Raw genomic sequence first — 27,999 nt, forward strand, 5'->3', positions numbered from 1 at the left:
TCTTATTAGGTTCTTTCCCTCTTTCTCTCTCTCTCTCTTCTCCTCCCTCTCTCCCCTCTCCCGCTCTCTCTCTCTATCGTTCCGTTCCTGCTCCCAGCTGTTCTCATTCTCCTAACGACCTCATTTACTCTTTCACACCTGTCCCCTATTTTGCCCTCTGATTGAGTCCCTATTTCTCCTCTGTTTTCCGCTTTGTCCTTGTCGGATTCTTGTTTGATGTTTGCTGTTCCTGTGTCCTTGTTCGCCCTGTCGTGTTCTTTGCCTTCTTCAGATGCTGCGTGTGAGCAGGTGTCTATGTCAGCTACGGCCAGTGCCTTCCCGAAGCGACCTGCAGTCTGTGGTCGCGTCTCCAGTCGTTCCTCTCTATTGACGAGAGGATTTCAGTTTCCTGTTTTGGATTACCATTGATTATATCCAGGAGAATCATTATTTGTTTAATACTGGAATAAAGACTCTGTTACTATTACGTCGCTTTTGGGTCCTCATTCATCAGCATAACAAATTGTCTCCCTCCTTTGATTATCCTATCTGCAAAACACAGAGCATCAATCAAAATTATAATCTTCTTAAAACATATATTTTTTATGCATTTCTCAAAGACAGACAAGTTCGCATTTTGGTTCAGAAAGCATTTTATAGTATTTTGTCAGTGCATTGAAATACTGGTTACACTTCCAATGCAGGTTACGACGGTATTTATTTTACTTCTCCAAGGAGCATACATAGCTACATAACAAATATACTTAGTCTTGTCATTCAAATTTCAGACTCAAAGAGAATCTGCTCTATATGTAAAGGGTTGCTCTGTGTAGCCTTATGCTTTGTAGTATGCTCTCCCTAAACTATGAGATCACAGAGCCTTTGAATTTTAGTGGGGATGTCTTTGTCCTTGGATTTTAGAACTTTCTCTCTTCCTCAGCCTCCCAGAGAGAGCACTTCACCTCAAGAAACCTAATCCATTATGACTTACCCCATCTTCTAATGTACATCATTATAGGTTACTGTATTCAATGTGTGTGTGTGCGTGCGTGTGTGTGTGTGTGTGCATGTGTGTGTGTGTGTGTGTGTGTGTGTGCATGTGTGTGCGTGATTCTGCTGATCATATTGTTTAGATTGGTTGTCACCACATTCTAATCCAACAAGTAGAAGCTCACAACAAATCCATTGATTAGTATTCATAGTCATACCCAAATAAGATGAGCAGGCTTGAGGGAACATCTACATAATAACATATTTTCACATTTCCTTCCTATGGAGTAACAAAACAACCATACGTGTGCAGTATTTGGCCAGCATGTCCCAAGTATTTATGATTTTCACAAATAGAATGGAGATTGATGTTGAATTCTTCTGCCTTTTGTTGGAAGTCTATTGTGACAACTGTAATGGGTAAATGATGTGTAGATACAGTTTTTCTCAATCATGTACAAGCAATTCTGGGGTCTGTGTTGAAACATAGCGGTAGCAGAACAGCAATGATCAAATGCTCAAATACATTTCTTGCCTTAGTACCTGATTTGCAAATCTTATACCTTTTACAAAACGTTAAATACAAATGTCATCAGTGAATACAGAATTCATGTTTAAGTGTTTTGTTCACAAAATATTAACACATTGTTTCAATCAGAAGAGAAATGTGTGTAACTGTGTTCACTGTTTCCGGCAATCTGTAAATACTACTGCACGACATGCTAATTCACCACATCAGTGTCATACCATGTACAATATATGGAAAGATCTCTAGGCAATGGGGACCGTCTAATTGTTCAGATTTTTTCAATATTGCGGACATGCAGAAAGGCAGAGAATGAAGTTGGGTTGCTTCTAAGTAACTTTGGTTTACTCCTAAGGCTTGGATTCAATCAGATCGAGTTAACCTGCTATAGCCTCATGGCAAAATGTGAACAAAAGCATGAGATGAGTTATAAAACAGCAAATGTTTTTCCCTGCCCCATGGCAAAAACTGTAGAATTAGAGGAAATTTGCTTTAAAACGGCAATATTTTCTCTTAGCCTCATGACAAAATGTGTAGCCGGAGGTCAGTGCCCCGGCCCTAAATGCGGTAGTCTGGCTCTGGCAATAGTTGACACTCGCATTGTTGATGTTTTGGCGGTGTCGGAGGTGTCAAATCGGTGAGCAGCTGCTCTTGATCATTGTCATGAAGTCACACCCATCTCACTTGCTTTAGAAGTTCAGAACAATAAAGTTGAGGCTATATTGACAAAATAATGATGATTTCTATCAGCCTAATCGAGGTGTAGATTACAGTACATCTCACATTCCAGTGTTCGAACTTGTAAACAAGGTTGCATGAGATTTCTCTGAATGTGACTCTAGTGCAGCCAATGTCAATGTCCGCTTTAGGTATAATGCCAGGAGCCTCTTCTGGATGTGACAGCTCTAACGCAGTTCCACCTTCGACATCGCCAAAACAACCGCCATGTGCATGTCGGCTAAAGCGGATCTGATTGAATAGAGCCCTGAGTCATTGTTTTTCATATTGTGACCTTCCATTATAAAGCTTTGTGGATTGAGGCCAATACATTCATATAAGTTGTTTCTTCATTGCATTCACCTTTCCTTATTTATATTGTGGATTGTGTTTCTGTGCACCGATGAAAGCTGTTGATACATTTTTCATAAGGGAATATCAAGTCTGAAATGTCAAAGTGGAAATTACAAACTTTAGAAGCCTTTTTAAACCTTAAATACATGACAGGTTTTAAGTGTCCTGCATTATAGGAAAGTTATCCTGCAACAGAGTAATCAAATAAAAATCCTACATATGTATAATATAGTTTGATGAATTTATTTATGTTTTGAGAAGACAATTGCATTTTGAAAACACATTTACTGTTTTGCAAAAGGTCTCGTGGACTCTGTTTTGAAAAATCGACAACATTGTTCCAATAAATGCTTTTAGGATTGAGAAAAACTGTAATATCAGGAATGCCTTGAGGTGTTTGATTAGTGTAAGACGTCTCTTGCTTTACATACATTCAACCGAATTCCAGACTGGCCATGCAGTTCTCACCTGCCACACATGTGTTGTCAAAATATGTATAGTATAATAAATAGAATACTAATGACAAGACAAGGACACAACACATGCATAGCCTAAGATATGGCATTTCATTCATATAAAACAGGTGCATTGTGTTGCCTATCTTCACCCAACTGCCTGCTTCCAAATGAGACATTTTCAGCACCATGGACAGCGGGGGAGGGAGGAAAATTTTCGGTGTTGCCTATTACAACATCGTATTATCATAACAGTGTAGAGATTTGTTGTTTGCGAATAGTCTGTCCTGTGATATGACCAATCATGTTTCAGAGGGGCGGGAATCACCACGCAGCCCCTCTGTAGCTAAGGTGGGTGGTTCTTCAGGAGGGAGTCGCGATTGAGCGGGATTTGGGGAGATGTGTTTATAGCTCTGAATTCCTTTCAGTTCTCAGTCAAGAAATTGGAGAGATTCCTTACGGCTTTTCTTGCGGTACTTATAAAGACAATTACCAAGTGGAAGAGAGACGCGCATTCCGAAGCACATCACTTTTGTCGTCTCACCTGCACAAGCGGTGAACAGGAGAGGCACTTGCCATGGATCAGGAGAAATACTTACCGGAGCTGATGGCCGAAAAAGATACGCTGGACTCCTCGTTTGTTCATGCGATGCGTCTGCTTGCCGAAGGTAACGTGGCATTATGTTGGCTGGTTCTGAATGTCAATTATCAATCAATGTGTTGTAGATGATTTCACGGGTTTTGTCTACTAGTCCATTGTGTTCACAGGCATCAGCCACACTGTATTTTTGGAGATGAAGGGGTGGATACCTGTACTGATTAGCTACTGCGTATTTGTTGAGCACAAGACTGTAAATAGTGGATTTATCGGTTCTAATGAATCAGACTAATGTAACCCAAGGTGTGTTAAAATTCATTAGGTAGCCAAGCTATTATAACTTATTTATTCAAAGGTTCCTCATCGGTGTTGGCAGTGCCATCTGAGAGAGAATACAGAACATTTTACTGGATTTGTAAGGGAGACAGATCGTCAGAGAAACTTTCCCCAAGTTAAATTCAATGTCGACCTCAATTCCGTCTTACTAAATAGTACTAATTTTTCCCGAATAAATGAAAGCTTGTCACTTCATGTCAGACTATCGTCACAGACGCTCAGATGAAGATAAGACACACACACACACACACACATACACATACGCACGCACACGCACACAAACAATTTTTGAATAGAGACTTGGCTGTTTGAATGGCAGGTCGGGTTAAGTGTTCTTACACTTTTAAAAAGGGGTGAGGGGTGTGTTCCTACAGAAAATTTGACCTTGGTGATTCCTTTGTAGTGGGGCTTTGCCATCCTATACATTCCCATCCCTGAGAAGTAGCCTAACTATTGCCCCCAATGGGCCAATCCATAGAAGCAGAGATGTTATGGTTCAGTGGTGCTGATGGGTGACTTTGGCATCAGGAGATCTTCAGGACTGTATTTTACAGAGTGGTTTTGACCTCAGTGAAATATAAAATGTGACGTGTTCCAAAACATTTCACATGTGAAAACATGGTTTTGAATCCTTCACATGAGATATTTCACATTTGCACACTGATTTTCACATGATTTTACATTCTACCCAATGCTTTGAACTCATTGAGAAACGCCAATTGGCTAATGGCCAACAAGCTGTGTCAACCATTAACTTAAAGTACAACTATCATGCTTGTAAACAAAATATAGAGTTAAAAAACCATAAAAATAGATAGCTTTTTATATATAATGTTTTGTTGTTACATTTGACTGCCGAAAATTGCTGTTATCAAGGTCATTTCCTTAGTAGGTGATCAGCATGTGGGAGAGGTCAGCATGTGGGAGAAGTTCCCACTATTACTTGATTACTAACATAGCAGTAGGTACACTCATTACTGCGCTTTGAAATGTAGGTGGGAGCAATGTGCTGGCAGTGGCTCATTAGCATATTTGGGGGTTTGGTCTAAAATATATTATATTTGTTCCAACCCTCAGTGGATGTGTTGAATTAGTTTAAGTGGTTTTATCGTTATGTTGATGAAGTTTGAGCACTTCTTGTGACACTGTTGGTTTTGCAATCTTTGTAAGAACATGTGATGCTCAAGCGCTGCGCAGTTAAGTGGGTACTGTGCATTTTCAACAAGCTTAATGGCAGCTCGTTCACAGGAAGTTCATAGTTATAAGTCGGTTATTGTAAAATTCACAGTATCTTATTGTAGCTAATCCATCACTCACTGACTTGACGGTTTGGTAGGTAAGGGAGCATTACAGTTACATGGTGATTAGCAATACATTTAATATCATATGGCTCTTTGGTATCACATGGACTTATGTCAGCCTTTAACAAGGTGGCAGAACTGACAGTGTACAAAATGTATGTTTATGAATACCTCAGAACACATTAACTGGAATGACATTCCCTTTCATGGGAGACCAAAAGATAGGCTGCCACTGTTGCTGCCAATCAGCAAGTGATGTGCATGTTGTCAGGTGTCATGCCCTGACCTTAGAGATCCTTGTTATTCTCGATGTTTGGTTAGGTCAGGGTGTGATTTGGGTGGGCATTCTATGTTCGCTATTTCTTTGTGTTTGGCCGAGTGTGGTTCCCAATCAGAGGCAGCTGTCTTTCATTGTCTCTGATTGGGGATCATACTTAGGCAGCCCTTTTTCCCTCCTTCAGTGTGGGATCTTGTCTTCGTTTGAGTGCATGTAGTTTGCACAACGAAGCTTTTCGTTCGTTGTATTGTTTTTCTTGGTGGGACATTTAAATAAAAGAATGTACGCCTACCACGCTGCACCTTGGTCTCCTTCCGACGACAAACGTAACAGAAGATCCCACCACCAACGGACCAAGCAGCGTGGTCAGGAGGACTGGACCTGGGAGGAAATCCTGGATGGAGCAGGACCTTGGACAAGGGCTGGGGCTGGGGAGTATCGCCGTCCGAAGGAGGAAATAGAGGCAGCGAAAGCGGAACGGCGACATTACGAGGAGTTAGCTCAACGTAGCAAGCCCGAGAGGCAGCCCCCCAATTTTTGGGGGGGGCTGGTGGGAGATTGGTGGAGTCAGGGTTCAGACCTGAGCCAACTCCCCGTGCTTACCGCGGGGAGCGTGTGACTGGTCAGGCACCGTGTTATGCAGTGATGCGCACAGTGAGCAGCCACAGCCCGGTGCGCTCTGTGCAAGCTCCCCGCAGTTGCCGTGCTAGAGTGGGCATTCAGCCAGGACGGATTGTGCCGGCTCAACGCTCATGGCCTCCGGTGCGTCTCTTCGGCCCAGGATATCCTGCGCCAGCTTTACGCACGGTATCCCCAGTTRGCCAGCACAGCCCAGTGCGGCCTGTTCCAGCTCCCCGCACTTGCCCTGCTACAGGGGGGATTCAGCCAGGACGGGTTGTGCCAGCTCTGTGCTCCAGACCTCCAGTGCGCCTCCACGGCCCAGCATATCCTGCGCCGGCTCTACGCACTATGCCTCCAGTGCTCCGTCATAGCCTAGTGCGTCCCGTGCCAGCTCTCCACACTCACCGAGCTAAAGTGAGTATCCAGCCAGGATGTGTTGTGGCAGCTCCACTCACTAGGCTGCCAGTACGTCTCCTCAGTCCGGTGAGACCTGTTCCGGCTCCACGTACGAAGCCTCCAGCGACGGTCCCCAGTCCGGAGCCTCCAGCGGGGGTTCCCAGTTCAGAGTCTCCGGCGATGATCCACGGTCCGGTTCCACAGAAGCGGAGGGATCAGCGTAGGGAGCGGGGGATACGCCCCGAACCAGAGCCGCCACCGAGATTAGATGCCCACCCGGACCCTCCCCTATAGGTTTAGGTTTGCGGCCGGAGTCCGTACCTTTGGGGGGGGGGGGTACTGTCATGCCCTGACCTTAGAGATCCTTGCTATTCTCTATATTTGGTTAGGTCAGGGTGTGATTTGGGTAGGCATTCTATGTTCTCTATTTCTTTGTGTTTGGCCGAGTGTGGTTCCCAATCAGAGGCAGCTGTCTTTCATTGTACTTAGGCAGCCCTTTTTCCCTCCTTCAGTGTGGGATCTTGTCTTTGTTTGAGTGCATGTAGTTTGCACGACAAAGCTTTTCGTTCGTTGTATTGTTTATTGTTTTTCTTGGTGGAACTTTTAAATAAAATAATGTACGTGTCACGCCCTGACCATAGATTGCTTTGTATGTTTCTATGTTTTGTTTGGTCAGGGTGTGATGTGGGTGGGCATTCTATGTTGTATGTCTAGGTTGTCTGTTTCTATGTGTTTGGCCTAGTATGGTTCTCACTCAGAGGCAGGTGTCAGTCGTTGTCTCTGATTGGGAGCCATATTAAGGTAGCCTGTTTTTCATTGTGTTTTGTGGGTTATTATTTCCTGTTCAGTGTTTTTAGTATTCACCGTTCAGGACTGTTTCGTTTCGTTCTCGTTATTTTGTTTTGTGTTCATGATAATAAATTATCAATATGGACACTTACCACGCTGCGCATTGGTCCTCCTCTTCTCATTCCAACGACGAGCGTGACAGTACGCCTACCACGCTGCACCTTGGTCTCCTTCCGATAACAAACGTTACATCAGGAGAAACGTCAGTAAGTTATTGTGACTTTTACAGTAACTTACTGACAAGAGGTTTCCAGTTAAGAAATATCAAATTCACAGTAACAGCTGTCGTTACTGGAAACAGCACAATAGTCTCTTTACAGTGCAGTTCATTACTGACACATTCTCTGACCAAGGAGGTACTCAACTTGCATTGCCATAACCATCAAACACTTAAACTGATACAACACTTCCACTGATGGTTGACATGTATATTTGACCACGCCCCCAAACATGCTAATGAGACCCAACCAGTACATTGCCCCCACCTTTAATTGAAAGTGCAGTGATGATCGTACCTTACAGTATATTGAAAATATTGGGTTGAAAAATCTCCCATACCTACAAGGTACCAAACTGTACCATTTGAGTGTATATGTGTACCTGTGAAGTGTACCTTTGACCTTTTTGTAACCCAGTGTACAACAATGTACCCTAACCATACCCTTATTTTAGCAAAGTGCTGAAATGCAGTCTTGCCAAAAAGTCTGTGGCCATATCTCTTTCACACTCAAAGATCTGGTGGTGTAGTTTCACTTTAGCAGGACATTTCAGTTTGCTAGTGACCAAGAGGTTATTAATTCAAATTCAATTTAAGGATGAGTCCCAATTGTGTTTAAAGTACAAGATGTTACAGTAATTGACAGAAGAATACAGCAGCATACTGTCATTTTAAAGAAATAACAGCTTCAAGTTGTTGTATATGTTTACTTTATTTTTATTGCAACTTTAGGCAAAGTGCAGAAATGTATTATTGGCAATAAATATATAGCCAATCTCCATTATGTCCATAGACCTGGTGCCTCAGCAGGAACTTCAGGAAGCTAGCAACCAAGAGGGAGTTCAAATCCCAAGTGAGGTTTAGTCCCAAATAATCAGCATACTGTCCTTTAACATTAACACCATTTAATGTATTTTCACAGCAACTTGATGAAAACCTCCAGGGGACCATGACACAACATTCTGAGAATATCCTAAAAACATATTTGGGGATGACCATGGAACAAACATTGAACTAGACAAAACCTGCAGGGGGACCATGATTGTTTAAATTGAATTTATGTCAATTAAATGACATTTGACATCTGGGCTTTCACATGTGCTCAAATGTTGTCACGTGTTGAAATTTTGCATCCCAGTGTTGTAACATTTATTTCAAATTCATTTAACATGGGATCATGTTATCACATGTGGCTTCACATGTGATCACGTGAAATTCATGTGGTTTTACCGTAAGAGTCAGCTTGTTCAGCAATTTAATAAGACAAAAAGAGTTGTAATTCAGAAGCTGACAGCTAGACCTCTAAGCCATGTGTCAATACTGTCTTTAAAAAAGGTATGCCTCCATTACCCTTGGTACAAACGTGCTATTGCCTCCACTGCTACCACTACTGTACCAGCAAGCTGCCATTGCCGCTATAACTGTAGGCTATGCAGCTTATACCACAGCTGCCAGTACTACTGAAATGATACCAATGATAGCACTCTACTACTTCAGTTACAGTGCATTCTGAAAGTATTCAGACCCCTTCCCTTTTTTCTACATTTTGTTACGTTACAACCTTATTCTAAAATTGATTAAATACATTTTTTCCTCATCAATCTACACACAATACCACATAATGACAAAACAAGAAAGGTTTTTAAAAACAGAAATACCTTATTTACATCAGTATTCAGACTTATTTACTATGAGACTCAAAATTGAGCTCAGGTGCATCCTGTTTCCATTGATCATCCTTGAGATGTTTCTACAACTTCATTGGTGTCCACCTGTGGTAAATGAATTTGATTGGACATGATTTGAAAAGCACACATATGTCTATATAAGGTCCCACAGTTGACAATGCATGTCAGAGCAGAAACAAAGCCATGAGGTTGAAGGAATTGTCCACAGATATGGGGAAGGGTACCAAAATTGAAGGTCCCCAAGAACACAGTGGCCTCCATCGTTCTTAAATGGAAGAAGTTTGGAACCACCAAGACTCTTCTTAGAGCTGGCCACCCGGCCAAACTGAGCAATCGGGGGAGAAGGGCCTTGGTCAGGGATTTGACCAAGAACCAGATGGTCACTCTGACAGAGCTCCAGAGTTCCTCTGTGGAGATGGGAGAATCTTTCAGAAGGACAACCATCTCTGCAGCACTCCACCAATCAGGCCTTTATGGATGAGTGGCCAGACGGAAGCCACTCATCAAATCAAATCAAATTGGTTACATACACATGGTTAGCAGATGTTATTACGAGTGTAGAGAAATGCTTATGAGTCTAGATCCGACAGTGCAGCAGTATCTAACTGTTAATATCTAACAATTCCACAACAAAACCTAATATCTAACAAATTCCACAACAAAACCTAGTACACACAATCTAGTAAAGGGATGGGATGAGAATATATAAGTATAAAATATATAGATGAGCAGTGACAGAGCGGAAAAGATGCAGTAGATAGTAAAGAATAGATAGTGAAGGATACAGTATACAGTATATACATATGAGATGAGTAATACGAGATAAGTAAACATTCTTAAAGTGGCATTATTAAAATGACTAGTGTTCCATTTATTAAAGTGGCCAATGATATCAAGTCTGGTAGGTAGGCTGCCGCCTCTCTGTGCTAGTGATGGCTGTTTGACAATCTGATGGCCTTGAGATAGAGGCTGTTGTTCAATCTCACTGTCCCTGCTTTGATGCACCTGTACTGACCTCACCTTCTGGATGGAAGCGGGGTGAACAGGTAGTGGCTCGGGTGGTTATTGTCCTTGATTATCTTTTTTGCCTTCCTGTGACATCGGGTGTTGTAGGTGTCCTGGAGGGCAGCTAATTTGTCCCCGGTGATGCATTGTGCAGACCGCACGCACCAACCTCTGGAGAGCCCTGCGGTGCAGTTTCCGTACCAGGCGGTGATACAGCCCGACAGGATGCTCTCAATTGTGCACCTGTAAAAGTTAGTGAGGGTTTTCGGAGACAAGCCACATTTTTTCAGCCTCCTGAGGTTGAAGAGGCGCTGTTGCGCCTTCTTCACCACACTGTCTGTGTGCGTGGACCATTTCAGTTTGTCGGTGATATGTACACCGAGGAACTTAAAACTTTCCACCTTCTCCACTGCCGTCCCATCGATGTGGATATGGGGGTGCTCCCTTTGCTGTTTCCTGAAGTCCACGATCATCTCTTTTGTTTTGCTGACATTGAGTGAGAGGTTCTTTTCCCGACACCACACTCTGAGGGCCCTCACCTCCTCCGTGTAGGCTGTCTCGTCATTGTCGGTAATGAAGTTGTCTGCAAACTTGATGATTGAGTTGGCCACGCAGTGGTGGGTGAACAGGGAGTACAGGAGAGGGCTGAAAACGCACCCTTGTGGGGCCCCAGTGTTGAGGATCAGCGGAGTGGAGATGTTGTTTTCTACCTTCACCACCTGGGGTCGGCCCGTCAGGAAGTCCAGGACCCAGTTGCACAGGGCGGGGTCCACACCAGGACAACGACCCTAAGCACACAGCCAAGACAACACAGGAGTGGCTTCGGGACAAGTCTCTGAATGTCCTTGAGTGGCCCAGCCAGAGCCCGGACTTGAACCCAATCTAATATCTCTAGAGAGACCTGAAAATAGCTCTGCAGCGAAGAATGCTCCCAAACTACCCAAATACAGGTGTTCCAAGCTTGTAGTGTCCTACCTAATGAAGACTCAAGGCTGTAATTGCTGCCAAAGGAGCTTCAACAAAGTAAAGGGTCTGAATACTTATGTAAATGTGATATTATTTAATCAATTTTAGAATAATGCTGTAATGTAACAAAATGTGGAAAAAGTCAAGGGGTCTGAATACATTCCGAAAGCACTGTATAGGTTTTGCTTACATAATGTATGTATTATGAGTATAAGTTTATGTAAATCATTGCATATAAAAATCAGAATAGCCTATCGGGATTTTAAGATTAGAGCAGCTATTACTAATGTCTGAAGGGGAGAAAATAGTCCATATGTGTGTAAATTGCTCCTTCCCATTAACTGGTAGAAATAATTAGCAGGTGATAATCTACTGGGTTGATCAGGATATCTCTTCCCACATTGCGATTATGTAAGGCATTCCACAAAGGTTCTAATCAGTAATTTGCATGGAGACACCAGTGAAATTAATTTAATTGGCAGTGGACATTTGTCTTAAGGAGCCACTGCATGTGATAAGAGTGTATCACATCATAAGATTTTTAAAGGTTTACTCACAGGGATGTAGACATGTAGGGCTATTTGCTGATGGAGTTGCACAGAGCACCTTAAAGGGGCTGTGCGTGTTTGTTTTGTTGTGCTTGTCAGGAAGTGGTAAATACTAGTGTCCTACAGATGAGATGGGAAGTCCCAGAGACAAAAAGCTATTGGTTACCTGCGATGTGAGACTGCCATTCACCTAGACTGATTCTGTATCAATGCTCACCAGTATTCTTCAGTATAGTCATAGATCTTGTGTGGTGTGCTTCTATCTGTAATGCACTCACCTTGAGAGAGCCAGTGTGCACATTCAATTTCCCCTTCTTAGACAAGAGGTAGCCTACCTCTCACTGAAGCAAGTGTTTCTATGTGCTTAGCAGATGACATGGGGAATGTGCTTAGCAGAGGACCTGGGGAATGTGCTTAGCAGAGGACCTGGGGAATGTGCTTAGCAGATGACATGGGGAATGTGCTTAGCAGATGACATGGGGAATGTGCTTAGCAGAGGATCTGGGGAATGTGCTTAGCAGAGGACCTGGGGAATGTGCTTAGCAGAGGACCTGGGGAATGTGCTTAGCAGAGGACCTGGGGAATGTGCTTAGCAGAGGACCTGGGGATGGTGTGATGAGTTATAGTGTATTCAGTGCATTTATAGTGGTTGGCTGGCCTGTGGCATTCAACCCTCTGTGCCCCCATAGATGATGCCAAACATAGTGAACCTCAATTGCTTCAGATGTATTATAAACTGGAGTGGTTCGATCCCTGAATGCTGATTGGCTGAAAGCTGTGGTATAAGCAATAAGGCACAAGTGGGTGTGGTATATGGCCAATATACCATGGCTAAGGGCTGTTCTTATGCACAACGCAACATGGAGTGCCTGGATAAACCCCTTAGCCGTGCTATATTGGCCATATACCACAAACCCCAGAGGTGCCTTATTGCTATTATAAACTGGTTACAAACGTAATTAGAACAGGAAAAATAAATGTTTTGTCATACCCATGGTATACAGTCTCATATAACATGGGTTTCAGACAATAAGTATTCAGGTACTCTATAGGCCACATACCACACCCGCTCGGGCCTTATTGCTTAAATATAGGATAGGATAGGAAAGTAATGATATGAATAACACTGTGGTGGTCAAAATTGGAGCTTGCTATGGCTCACGGCATGTGCATTTATATTAATTAAAAATTGCAGAGTTAGCTTTCATTATTGCACATTATCGTGTACTGTGCATAGTACTACACTATTATATATGTTGGAAGTTATATTCATCATGCTAGGAGATACCGTTCCCTCTAGTTTGGTGGTCAATGTGTCAAAGAGGTGGTAAAAGGTATCATGGAATTATACACTGAGTATACCAAACATTAGGAACACCTTCCTAATATTGAGTTGCACTTCCTACCTTTTGCCCTCAGAACAGCCTCAAATGCCGGGACATGGACTCTACAAAGTGTCAAAAGCGTTCCACGGATTCTGGCCCATGTTGACTCCAATGTTTCCCACAGTTGTATCAAGTTTGCTGGATGTCATTTTTGGTGGTGGACCATTCTTGATACACAAGAGAAACTGTTGAGTGTGAAAAACCCAGCAGCATTGCAGTTCTTGACACAAACCGGTGCGCCTGGCACCTACTACCAATGTTCCCTCAAATATTTTCCACCACTGAGCAAATTTCAGGTCTGCTGAGCGCAAACTTGAACATTGTGAAAATTCTGTGGCAACTTCCAACGCGCGTTTACTGTGAACACCGAGGCTGTACCCACAAGGTACAGTTTTAACAGTGACCATGTAGGCTACTGTGGCTATTTGATCACAATGTAGGCCTACCAGAGTGGTCTTCCATCAAAAACAACGGAGAAAATGCATCCCGTAACATTTTAACACATAAATAAATAGCTGTTGTATCAGTCAGCCTACAGTAGCAGTCAATGTGTGGTGTTCAATGTAGATCTACATTCCATGAGACTAGAAAAAAAACATGCAGGGCTTGACATTAGATGTTTATCCACTTGTCCTTCAGACAAGGAGGTGGATGAAAATGCTGTTGTGTTGTTTGATGCAAGAAACCACTTATATAAAAATCATTATTATTGTCATACCATTATTACAAAGAATCATACAAATTATGCTACCCTCTGCCTATTGGCTACTTAGCTTGTTCAAGCCTGTCTCAAAATAAAACACTGCCCCTTTAAGACAAAAAAAAGCTCTTTACCTGACTTGCCTTTCAAAGATGTTGAGAAATGTATACATTTTGTGCTCTTGTAGGACGCAATCACTCCCCAATTACTGACTACAAATGATCTATAACTGGGCTAATAAATTATCTATAACTAACTAGCAAAGATATGAACAAAATGTGCACATGTGGCTACATGCAGCTCTCGCTTTGATCTCAAAACAAATGCATCTACTCACGACCGCTCATGCTGTAAACACAATCCAGTTCAAAGTAAATGGCACAGATCCATACATGCCAAGGATTATACGATGCGATTTGTGATGGCGAAACACAAATCGCACCGCATTATTTCTGCCTCATGCACAAATTCATGTTGTTACTCTTATGAACAGAGAAAGTGAAATATTCCTTGACATTAAAAAATACCCAAGCCGCTAATAATAACAACAATGCAAGCCTATAGATACACTTTCCTACTCATTCATTACTGCTGCAGTGCTTGTAGTGCTGAGTGGAAATAGGAAGAACGCAAATTTTATGGCTTATTAAAGTGTTGACAGTGCTGAGTAAGAACTTAAACATGAACTCACTCATAAAAACAGCAGCTCTTTGCTGTATTCGTTGACAGTCTCTCTAGTCATGGTTTTAAAGTTTTGAAATCTCACAGTATAAACTTTGCTGTAGCTTTCTTTTATGCCTGCTACCTTACTGCAATCTGAGCAATCTGAATGGATGGCTATAATGCACTTGATTTGCTCTCAGGGCCCGCCGGGAAGGCAGAGTTTGTACCTTCAGACACATGAAATGTTCAAAATGGCAACAGTTCGCCTACCTGGCGCGCAACCTGAGATAAATAAAATAAAAAAACACAATAGGAACACAAAGCTTTATCTTTGGGATTTTTACAGAAATGTTTGGCGATTGACTAGGAATGCACTGGAGATCGACCAGTCAATCGCGATCGACAGGTTGGTGACCACTGCTCAAGAAAGTATTTTGTGTTACTCTTGCCCATTCACCCTCTGAATGGTACACATACACAATTCATTTCTCAATTGTCTCAAGGCTTTTGTCACATGCGCCGAATACAACAGGTGTAAACCTTACCTTGAAATGCTTACTTATAAGCCCTTAACCAACAATGCAGAGTTAAGAAAATATTGACTAAATAAACTAAACTACATGTAGTTTATGCTTACTTATAAGCCCTTAACCAACAATGCAGAGTTAAGAAAATATTGACTAAATAAACTAAACTACATGTAGTTTAGTTTATTTAGTCAATATTTTCTTAACTCTGCATTGTTGGTTAAGGGCTTATAAGTAAGCATAAACTACATGTAGTTTAGTTTATTTAGTCAATATTTTCTTAACTCTGCATTGTTGGTTAAGGGCTTATAAGTAAGCATTTCAAGGTAAGGTTTACACCTGTTGTATTCGGCGCATGTGACAAAACTGGGTAAACTGACTATGCATAGATAATAAACAGCGAGTAACAGCAGCAGCTTTAAAAAAGGGGGAGGGGGGTCAATGCAAATAGTCCGGGTAGCCATTTGATTAACTGTTCAGCAGTCTTATGGCTTGGGGGTAGACGCTGTTAAGGAGCCTTTTGGACCTAGGCATGGCACTCCGGTACCGCTTGCCGTGCGGTAGAGGAGAAAAAGTCTATGACTAGGGTGGTTGGAGTCTTTGACAAGTTTCTGGGCCTTCCTCTGATACCTTCTGGTATAGAGGTCCTGGATGACAGGAAGCTTGGCCCCTGTCCTGGGCCGTACGCACTACCCTCTGTAGCGCCTTGCGGTCGGATACCGAGCAGTTGCAATACCAGACGGGGATGCAACCAGTCAGGATCCTCTCGATGGTGCAGCTGTAGAACTTTTTGAGGATCTGAGGACCCATGCCAAATCTTTTCAGTGTCCTGAGGGGGAATAGGCATTGCCGTACCCGCTTCACGACTGTCTTGGTTTGTTTGGACTATGATAGTTTGTTGGTGATGTGGACACCAAGGAACTTGAAGCTCTACTACAGCCCTGTCGATGTGAATGGGGGCGTGCTCGGTCCTCCTTTTCCTGTAGTCCACAATCATCTCCTTTGTCTTGATCATGTTGAGGGAGAGGTTGTTGTCCTGGCAGTCTCTGACCTTCTCCCTATTGGCTGTCTCATCGTTGTCAGTGAATAGGTCTATAACCGTTGTGTTATCTGCAAACTTAATGATGGTGTTGAAGTCGTGCATGGCCACGCAGTCACGGGTGAACAGGGAGTACAGGAGGGGACTAAGCACGCACCCCTGAGGGGCCCTTGTGTTGAGGATCAGCATGGCATATGTGTTGTTGCTTACCCTTGCCACCTGGGGGCGGCCCGTCAGGAAGTCCAGGATCCAGTTGCAGAGGGAGGTGTTTGGTCCTTAGCTTAGTGATGAGCTTTGAGGGCACTATGGTGTTGAACGCTGAGCTGTAGTCAATGAACAGCATTCTCACATAGGTGTTCCTTTTGGCCAGGTGGGAAAGGGCAGTGTGGAGTGCAATAGAGATTGCGTCATCTGTGAATCTGTTGGGGTGGTATGCAAATTGGAGTGGGTCTAGGGTTTCTGGGATGATGGTGTTGATGTGAGCCATGACTAGCCTTTCAAAGCACTTCATTACTACAGACGTGAGTGCTACGAGTCGGTCGTCATTTAGGCAGGTTACCTTGGCGTTCTTGGGCACAGGCACTATGGTGGTCTGCTTGAAACATGTAGGTATTACAGACTCGGTCAGGGACAGGTTGAAAATGTCAGTGAAGCCACTTGCCAGTTGGTTAGTGCATGCTATGAGTACACGTCCTGATAATCCGTCTGGCCTTGTGAATGGTGACCTGTTTAAAGGTTTTACTCACATCGTCTACAGAGAGCTTCATCACGCAGTTGTCCGGAACAGCTGGTGCTCTCATCCATGCTTCAGTGTTTCTTACCTTGAAGCACGCATAGAAGTTATTTAGCTCGTCTGGTAGGCTCAGGTCACTAGGCAGCTCGCGGCTGGGCTTCCCTTTGTAGTACGTAATAGTTTGCAAGCCCTACCACATCCGACGAGCCTCAGAGCCGGAGTAGTAGGATTCAATCTTAGTCCTGTATTGAATCTTTGCCTGTTTAATGGTTCGTTGGACGGCATTGCGTGCTCTCTTATAAAAGTCTGGGTTAGAGTCCTACTCCTGTAAAGCGGCAGCTCTACCCTTTAGATCATTGCGGATGTTGCCTTTAATCCATGGCTTCTGATTGGGGTATGTACATACAGTCTTCTTTTCATGGGCTGTGTCTCAATCCATAACATCCCCCTATATTGGCCTTCCATATCTGCGGTGGAAGGTGGCCGAGCTACAGCGGTGTTTGTTAGACCATGAGACAGCTCGAAAATCCGTCTTCTCACGAAAATCTGTGTAGCGTCTGAACGGTTTGGCCTACTAATGTGACGACTTTATGGAAAGGTGAGACTCTCACGAAAATGATGGTGTTCTCCGTTTTGCGCTACAACCCCCATACGTGTCACGGGACTCGTCTGAAGGCAACCCATACAAATTAATGGATATATGGAGGTAGTTTTGCGGCAACAAAAATAAGGGGTTAAATGTGTCAAAAAAAAACAAAAATATATATATTTCCTAGATATAGGACAGACACTTAAAAACCTTATTCCTTATGATTTATTTTTTGACTGTCTTTTCTGACAATTATGAATATGTTTTTCAATGCGTTTCTATGGGCTATAGTAGTAAAAGCCTAATTCAATATTTTATTAAATTATACTTTTTTCAATATACCTAAAGAAGTCCTAAAATTCAAAATCAAATAGCTAAATTATGACCTTCTTAAAACAATGCCATGTTAGCTTAATAGAACCCCCACCCCACCCCAACAGCTTCGACTTTTAGAGGTTAACCTGTCTCCTGCCCTTCATCTACACTGATTGAAGTGGATTTAACAAGTGACATCAATAAGGGATCATAGGTTTCACCTGGATTTACCTGATCAGTCCATGTCATGGAAAGAGCAGGAGTTCTTCATGTTTTGTACACTCACTGTAGTATAGTACATAGGTCTAACTATAACGAAGGCCTTATAATAACTACCACCAGGAAATGAGTCAGGATCATTGTAAAATATGTCATTATAAACAATTTGATCTTTCATGTCTCATGACATCACAGCTGTTGAGGTTTGATTATAATAGTGTGTTATAATGGCAGAGAAATAGAGAACTGCACATTCAGAAAAAACAGAGAGCGGTCTGAAGGTGATGGATATTGTTGCTAATTTTGGATGTTCATTCCTCAGGATTAGGCATATTAGTCAAAGATCATTGGCATGCTGTAATTTGAGTATAAGTAATCAGCGTTTCTAGAAGACTATTATATTATTGCAGGGAAAATGAAGGAGCAGTTTACCAGAAGCCAGTAATTACAGGACAACATTTGCATCAGCTGAGGCATTAGCTGAATAATGTGCTGTAATATTATCCCCAGTCATAGTGATACCCAAGGAATAGTCAATAAAAATCTCTAATGCACACATCATCTTTATATTAACAAACAAAGACGCATTATGGGTTTTCAACATAGACTCATGTCCTTGTACTAATATTCTGTAGTTTGTTAAAGGTCCAATGCAGCCATTTTTATCTCAATAGCAAATCATTTCTGGGCAACAATTAAGAAAAATAAACAAAAGTTCTTAGCGAAGAGCAACTTCTCAAGCAAGAATTCTGCTAGAATTGTCTGGGAGTGGTCTGAGTTGGGAGGGGAAAACTGAAAACCATCTGTTATTGGCAAGGAGGTTTGGAATAATAGATGGTGGTCTCTCTCCCGACAGAGATCATTGCAGTGCGGTCTGCATTTTTCATGCTGTTGTCCCTCAGATTATTTGTAAACATTCGTCTTTCTGCTTTGTATGCGTTAGCCTACCTATTGTATTAAAAGGACATATTTTTCGCATTATTCAGACACTGAACTTCAGTAGCCTCCCTCTCCTCACCTAATTAGTTGGGTGTGCGAGTTCAAGTGAGCCTAGTATGTGTGGTCTCATTGAAGCAGAGTAGGCTGCCTGCATGGGTGGAGAATCACGTAGCAGTGAACTTAAATACGAAATGTATTTAAATATGATTAGACTGTAGTTTACAACAGTGTCTGTAAATAAATATTGATCATGGAAAGAAGTGGAGGGTGCTGAACCAACGTGAGTCGAGGTGCAATCAAAACATTTAATCATCATTGAAAAGGCACAACGTGCACACAGGTTAGACTACTATGGTGAGCGTTGCACCTTTTCATTTTCAATAAGTATTGATTAACCAATTATTTGTCTCTGCCTGCAATTCGTCCTCCTAAAAGGTCTATATGCAAAACGTAACAAGTGTCGCTGTCATAATTCTTACTGCTTTAATTTCTGTAGCCATACGTGCGAGATCAGGTGCACGTGTGGTCGCAATTAAATAGAGTACTTTATAGCCTATGCATGGACGGAGAAGCATGGAGCAGTTATCTTTCCAAGGAATTGTACTTCCTAAATATGATTAGGCTATGGTTTACTACATAAAATATTGATCACCCATATTTCTCTATCTGAAAGAAATAGCTGAGACCATGGCTGGCAAGTGAGCTTTGTCACGCCTAAAATAACATTGCGGGACTGCTGTTGGGTTTTGGGACCAGTTCTAGCGTGTGGGAGTCAGACAGCCAGCAGGTGCTGCCGGGTGTGAAAAGCTGTGGGTGTGGGCGGGTGGGAGCGGGATGAAGAAATCAGTCCCATGCAGACCTCTAGTTTGGAATCTTCTTTCTTATTGGTTGATTAACTCATTTCCCGCCTGCTGATGTCACCAGGCAGGCCAAAACTCCATTCCACCAAAACAGGCTGAAATTTCAGGCAGTCTTTTCAAACAGCTCTTATACAAAAAGGGCATTATCATAATTTTTACAATTTCACAGTATTTTTCCAACCTCATAGTGTGAATACATAAAAAACACAGGAAAATCACATTGTTGACTGTACTGAGCCTTTAAATGTAGTCTATATGTGCTGTGAAGGTTAATCACTAATGCTCCAGCGATACATTCCAGTCATTTTGTAATGCAGAATATTTTAACAATCCATACAGAATAATGATCATGTTTTGGCCAAATTCACTTTCAGGTCCATGATTGTACATAATGAATCAGTGATACCATCAGTGATACCACCACAGCAAACATGTTCAAAACCCAGGCAGATCACCTGTGATACAAGTCAGTATTTGATGTCCATCCATGTCTGAGGACATTGCGAGATGACATGGAAACTGGCCACTAGGGTGAGCGCTCTTACCTTCAAGTAGGCTTTGGTTTTGCAAGGAGGTTGTGGACAGGTTTGTCTCTACCTCTGGTTCCAAAGATTGCATGTTCAAATCCATCAATAGAAAGTCATTTTTTATATTTTGGTTTTAAGCATATCCCAAACCTAAACTTTTACCTTAACCATTCTGAGTTAATGCCTAACCTTAAGAATTCGGAGTTAATGCCTGAACGTCTAATTATGACGTGAGACTGTGAGATCTTTTTCTCAAAATCATGTTTGAATCCCTAAGTGGCATTGAATCCAGAGTGTGGATGGAGTAAACAGCATTGAACCCCACTATCTTAGTCAAACTTGTTTTCCTTACATTAAGTGTAACTAAATGTAATCGAAAATGTAATCTACGTAATCCCCAAAAGTAATGGTTTATTATGAGAGGGCCATAAACAATAACTAGTAATACTCCAAAAAAGGTWAAAATCTCACCTTTCTGGTAGAAATAGTTATGAATTGCTGAGGTCAAGTAACTTTTGAGGACACAAGCTCAAGTACACAGTACAAATGTGATGGAAATATGAAATATTTGATATGATGTATTTCCTATTCAACAAAGCTGTATGAATAAAGCTTGAAATTACTTCTTTATTTTATAAATTTATAAAACAACTAACTTTAATATTTCAGCTTCCTTATAAGTGTAAAATACATATTTGTATATTTTAGTGTTAGAGAAAATGTGCGGATTTTCTTAAGGTCTCTCTTGAACAAAACGTCTGCCCCCGTTGCTGTGAACGTCTCACAGAACTCTAGCTTGGCTTCCTGAACTCGTTAGGACAAACAGAAAGTGTTTTTTGTTTAAAAGCTATGAATTATTTTAGATTACTGGCTATAAATCGTTACAATGTAAGGATTCCAAGCATATGCGTGGTTAGTGGCTGTGACATTTGGGTTCAGCAAGGAGTTGATGGACAGTCAGAAGAGTGAAAGAACGGTAGGAGGGCCATCCCAGCTTCAAGTGGTGTCAGATTTCACATCTTGCTTCACACAGGCAGAAAAATACATATTCCTGTGTCCGTGAGAATCAGCACTATCACTCAATTCAAGCCATTTCGATCTATGGTGTCCACATAACGATTTATAAGCAAAAATATTGGTCGGAACTGATACCAAAACCACGCAGGTCCCCAAAACAGGGGACTTTACATTTAAATGATCTACATTATTGTCGCAATGACCATGACAAGCTTTTCTCATCTTAATGTTTTTGTATCTTTGTTCTCGGTCTCAATCCCATACTCATARTGCATAGTCCTTATGTAGAGCAAAGACTTCTAAGATATGAACTGTTCATACTACACAGTAGAATCTAGATCTCAGAGGAGCACTACACAGTATGATCCAGATCACAACGAGAGCTAGGCTTAGTGTTGTCAGAGCAGAATGTTCCCTATGATCATGTACAGGGATGTGTAATCCTGTTGAACCGGAGACCTAATTCTCCCCTGGGGTCTATGTCAGGCTCCAGTCAAACACTCCAGGGGAACTCAAGGGGCTCTGCTGTACTCTGCTCTGCCTGCTGTGGCTCATGATTTTCATTTGCAACTATAGGTTATATTTTCAGAGGAGGCTGGTGGGAGGGGCTATGGGAGGATGGGCTCATTGTAATGGCTGGAATGAAATCAATGGAACGGTATCAAACACATCAAACATATGGAAACCACATGTTTGACTCCGTTCCATTAATTCCATTCCAGTCATTACAATGATACCCATCCTCCAAAAGCTCCCCCAACTAGCCTCCACTGTCCCAGACATACACAGCCATCCCTGTTCTCTTAWGATGTCTTGATATGTTGAGACATAATTGAGATATCTTGTGACATTTTGAGACATAAAGAATTGAAGATGAAAGCATGGTGAGGATTGGGTATGGACTCCCTTTCATTCCAGTTTCTCTTTGGCACTAGAGAGAGACCTTGAGTCACACATAATGTACCRGTAAGCAGGTAAACAATGCTAAAAGGTTGTATTTAGACTAGAGCATCCGTCCGTTATGATTTCTCCCTCAAATAAATTCAAGGTGTACAATCCCCGACCGGACTGGGAATTAGAAATTTGACCATTCGTTGTTTAGCCTGCATAAATGGACATGGTAGTCAGCCTTACACCATGTTCCCTATCTTCTGTTCGGTTAAAAAGGGTAATATTTTCCTGTGGAGAATACGTTTGGCCTTTACTTTGAACATAAAAAAGTATTTTACATTGATTCAACCTAGAATATTTGTAAATTATCTTCATGGATTGAATAAATTGTTTAGAAATGGCACACGTTTAAGGGCATTTGAGTTGGCTGCTTTTATTTTAATCTTGCGTATTTGGCCAACCACGTATCGAGCCAGGTCATTCACTCAAAACCCTGTTATCTGACTGTTATCCCACTGGGAGCTAGCACAAGTGTTCAGGTCTTCGGTAAGGTTACTCGTCACACAAGTGTAGTTTATCGAACCATCTCCGCTACACTTCCTTACCTGAAAATATAGTATCTGAGTAGATATTGTCCATTGACGCATGTCTCATGTTGCACATAGTGTTGCACCTATTGACGTGTATAGCCTATTGTTGAGAGGAAATGCTTTTTTCTTCAGAGCTGAATATTGGAGGTGATAGATGTTTCTGTTGCTTTCTCTTCTGCTTCATGATAATGGTTGTACCAGATATTCATCAGGCCAGGAAGACAGCTCTTAGGATGTGGTCCTGCGCTGTTAAATAAATTATTCAGCCGTTATGTTAGAAGCGGCACATTGAAATCACACAGGAAATATGATCAATGATGATGACAAACTCCCTGGATGTCTATCCTACAGAAAGCAAAGAACACTATGATTGATTCACAGTTTCTTTTGTTATAAAATACATGTACTGTATGATAGGAATGTATGGGAGGTAAATGAGATAATACTGCCTCTCTAATTGTTCAGAACAGTGATATTTAGACCAAGATCCCCAAGCCAACCATAATTCCTGAAATAATTCAATACATTGATTATGCCTCAAAGGCTATCTTTATCATGCAGTCATACAGTAGAGTTGTCTATCCAATATGGCAGCGTGTCAGTCTTCATCTGTGCCTGTGTTTTTCGTCAATTTTTCGTAAGTCAAATGTACTTTTTTTATTGTGCCTCTATCTAACCCAAACTTTTAAAAAAGTGTAGAGGGCAGGAATATATTTTATACATTGAAATGCTAAGGCCGATGCATTACAAAGTATGGTGGAAAATTATTTAGGGGCTATCAATGTTTTTGATCCCTTGTTGAAACACTCCTCCCAAAACCAATGTGCCTGTTCAATGTGTAAACTGATGTTTTTAAACTGTAGTGCTCTGTGTTTTATGTTGTAAATGTTTTTAAACTGTAGTGCTCTGTGTTTTATGTTGTAAATGTTTTTAAAGCTGTAGTGCACTGTGTTTTATGTTGTAAATGTTTTTAAACAGTAGTGCTCTGTGTTTTATGTTGTAAATGTTTTTAAACTGTAGTGCTCTGTGTTTTTATGTTGTAAATGTTTTTTAAACTGTAGTGCTCTGTGTTTTATGTTGTAAATGTTTTTAAACTGTAGTGCCTGTGTTTTATGTTGTAAATGTTTTTAAACTGTAGTGCTCTGTGTTTTATGTTGTAAATGTTTTTAAACTGTAGTGCCTGTGTTTTATGTTGTAAAATGTTTTTTAAACTGTAGTGCTCTGTGTTTTATGTTGTAAATGTTTTTAAACTGTAGTGCTCTGTGTTTTTATGTTGTAAATGTTTTTAAACTGTAGTGCTTCTGTTGTTTTTCATGTTTTTGTAAATGTTTTTAAACTGTAGTGCTCTGTGTTTTATGTTGTAAATGTTTTTAAACTGTAGTGCTCTGTGTTTTATGTTGTAAATGTTTGAAACTTTCTGTGCTCCATTTCTTTCCAGGTCTCTCTTGCAAAATATATTTTTATCTCAATGAGACTAACCTGGTAAAATAAAGGTAAAATATATATATTTTTACAGATGTAGAACATTTTATATTATCAAAATGTGAAAAGTAAATTCACAGCAAATGAAAAGCCTTAGTAGGTGGAGGAGGGGTTTGAGGATTATTTTAAATGGTGTTTGCTGAAAGCAGTGACTGAGTGTTCAGGCTGCARAATTGAGATAATTATGAATTTTGAGAGATTCTTGATCCTCTGGTAAACTAATAAAACAGGAGACAACAATTCCCATTCTAATTGTCCTCTCAAAAACAATGAGAAACATAAAGTTTGAACAATCTAACTATTGTGCATCAAGGTTTGGGTTAACAAGTGCTTAAGAGTGAATATCCAACTCATGGAGCTAATTGCGATGCAGATTAGATGATTTGTCACCAACAGCTCCCTTTGCCAAATTTATGCAAGGCTGTTTAATACGCCCAGAGTGTGATCACAGCTGTAGGGGTCGTTTTTGAATTGCGGTGGAATTTGCATCACTTGCCTTTGCAACCATGAAAAACACTTTAAAATGACAAATAGTTACACGTCATACATGTTTTTGTTTYTATTGAACTTTTATTAAATGATCAAACATAATGAAAGTCCTTTATTCTGCAAGACGTTATGTTTATGTATGGTTTAAGGATCTTAGATTTGAGCATCTGTGGCCTTCATTTAAGAATATCCTCAATTCCCTAAAATGTGTCATTGTTATTACAGTCATTGGTGTTACCACTACTGGTGGCACAATGTTATCATAACATTAAGCTGCCAGTTGACTTATGTATCTACCCAAATAAATTTGAAATAAAAAGACAAATGAAGTAATTTTTCCAAAATGGCATGCTAAAATGCCACCGCAATTCAAGAAGGAACCATAGATCATGTTGTCCTAATGAATAACATAATTAATTGCCGCAAATGGTGTTGATGAAACACTTGAATAATGTGTTGATGAAACACCGGTATATCCCTCTCGTGGAGCTAATTGCGATGCAGATTAGATTGTTTAATAATAATATATGGGATTTAACAGACACTTTTATCCAAAGCAACTTGCAGTCATGCGTGCATACGTTTTTTCATATGGTTGGCCCTGGGAATTGAAGCCACAATCCTGGTGTTACAAGTGCCATGTTCTACCAACTGAGCCATACAGGACCACACAGGTTTCTGTCACCAAAAGCTCCTTTTGCCAAATTTATACAAGACTGTTTCATACACCTTGAATGGAATCACAGCCATAGATAATCGTGTCCTAATGGTACTGAATATCTACCCCATTCAATATACACTGTAATTATATGACAATATTTTAGGTTGACAATAGTTCTATTACACCATTTTTGATATATCACATGCCTTTCTTTGATGTTCCTGCATTAGTCAAATCAGGATTATGCCTCTACTGCCATTCACTCCAATGAGATTGTTTTGGATTTGGCTGCCACAATATGGCTGCCATTTACACCCCATTCTGGAACTTTGAGGGTTTATGACATAGCCCTTCTAGTAATTTAATAGGATCTCTATGGGCAAAACTAAGTACATTCTAGAACTCTGTCAGACAGACAGTCTCTATTCCGACTTAATTCATGTCTGTCAGATTCCAGCTTTTCCTTGATAGCTCGAGGACCCCAATGTGCTGGTATCTGTCTACCAACGTGCTTGAAGATTGGCAGACAGACAGACAGACAGACAGACAGACAGACAGACAGACAGACAGACAGAGAGAGAGATTCAGTAATGTGCATCAAGATGTAGCACCATAATAAGAAATTACCTCCAATAGGTAGGAGAGATCCAAGGAAGATATAACACTTTAATATGCAGCACAGTGGAACATAGTAAGGTGAACTCTAACTCTCCCTGTCATCTGAAATATATTAGATTATACATATTCATGACTGGGGAAAAAGACACTTTGATACACTCACACACATGCCAAATGAACATAGTTGGGATTCTTTACGCGAAAACACCTGTCAAACACGCTATAGGCATCCCTTAAATTGTTTGACTGTTTACGGCATAGTGTGTCTAACTGTTAAAACCTGTTACGGCTAGGGGTTCCGCTAGCGGAACGTTTCGACAACATCCGGTGAAATTGCAGAGCGCCAAATTCAAAATAAAATATTAGAAATATTTAACTTTCATACAATCACAAGTGCAATAGACCAAATTAAATTTGAACTTCTTGTTAATCCTGCCACCGTGTCAGATTTCAAAAAGGCTTTACGGCGAAAGTAAACCATGCGATTATCTGAGGACAGCACCCCATCATACAAACACATGACAATCATATTTCAACCCGCCAGGCGCAACACAAAACTCAGAAATAACAATATAATTCATGCCTTACCTTTGAAGATCATCTTCTGTTGGCACTCCAATATGTCCCATAAACATCACAAATGGTCCTTTTGTTTGATAAATTCCGTCGTTATATCTCCAAAATGTCCATTTATTTGGTGTGTTTGATTCACAAAAACACCGGTTACAACTCGCCCAACATGACTACAGATTATCTAATAAGTTACCTGTAAACTTTGTCCAAACATTTCAAACAACTTTCCTAATCCAACTTTAGGTATTTTAAAACGTAAAWAATCGATACAATTTAAGACGGGATAAACTGTGTTCAATAGCGGATAAAATGAAAGTGGAGCGAGCACAAGGTCACGCGCCCCAAACAAAACCAGTCCACTTGGCTATACACCCAGCAAGGAAAGGGCTACTTCTTCATTTCTCAAAGGAAAAACATCAACCAATTTCTAAAGACTGTTGACATCTAGTGGAAGCCATGGGAACTGCAACCAGATGCCTCAGAAATCTAGATTCACATAGAAAATCAATTGAAAACACAGTCACCTCAACAACAACAAAAATCCTGGATGGTTTGCGCTCGGGTTTCGCCTGCCAAATAAGTTGTGTTATACTCACAGACATAATTTTAACAGTTTTAGAAACTTTAGTGTTTTCTATCCAAATCTACCAATTATATGCAATATCCTAGCTTCTGGAACTGAGTAGCAGGCAGTTTACTTTGGGCACGCTTTTCATCCGGATGTGAAAACACCGCCCCCTAGCCAGAAGAGGTTTTAAGTACTTGTTTCTAAAGCACTACCCTCAGCAGGGATGTTAACAACCGGATGCATCCGATTTTCAAGGGAAATGGAAAGAGCCTGTGACGCGGCTTCCGGAAAGAGCCTGTGACGCGGCTTCCGCTTTTGGACTTAACAGAGCAAAGCAACGCTAGATCTTATCCCCTCCTCCACATCATTTACTGGATTGGTTGAACAGTGCAGAAGAGAACCTCCCCCAACAGTTTTTTTTCTTCTCGTCAGGACCAGAAAGAAAGAAACGCTGCTGTCAACCCAGAGACATTTTCACATTTGACATGTAATAATGTAGGCAATTTAACAGACGCTTTTATCCAAAGTGACTTACAGTCAAGCATGCATACATTTTTCACGTATTGGTGGGCCCGGGACTCAAACCCACTGGCCTGGCGTTGCAAGAGCCATGCTATGTAGATGCTACTTATTACCTTGGTTTTTACAGACATAACAGTGCAAGGCTTATTAGTGACAGTAACAGTTTGCTGCCTCCACATTGTGCTTTAAAAATAGAAGGCCATTACTGTACATTCAGAACGTATCCATGTTAGGTTTGCACAATATATTAAATAACTATCAGTATTTCA

General features: G+C 41.2%; 1 protein-coding gene across 1 annotated transcript in view; it reads left to right on the plus strand.

Moving 5' to 3' along the window:
• The first annotated feature begins 3,364 nt into the window (after nt 1-3,364).
• The window catches only part of LOC112068974 (KH domain-containing, RNA-binding, signal transduction-associated protein 2), a 114,289-nt gene continuing 89,654 nt past the window's right edge, over nt 3,365-27,999 (plus strand). The window contains exon 1 of the mRNA XM_024136221.2: nt 3,365-3,689. Within this exon, the coding sequence (XP_023991989.1) occupies nt 3,599-3,689 (91 nt within the window). The 5' untranslated portion in view covers nt 3,365-3,598. The remainder of the gene's footprint in view (nt 3,690-27,999) is intronic.

The sequence above is a fragment of the Salvelinus sp. IW2-2015 genome, unplaced genomic scaffold, assembly GCF_002910315.2.
Source record: "Salvelinus sp. IW2-2015 unplaced genomic scaffold, ASM291031v2 Un_scaffold809, whole genome shotgun sequence".
Classification (NCBI taxonomy): domain Eukaryota; kingdom Metazoa; phylum Chordata; class Actinopteri; order Salmoniformes; family Salmonidae; genus Salvelinus; species Salvelinus sp. IW2-2015.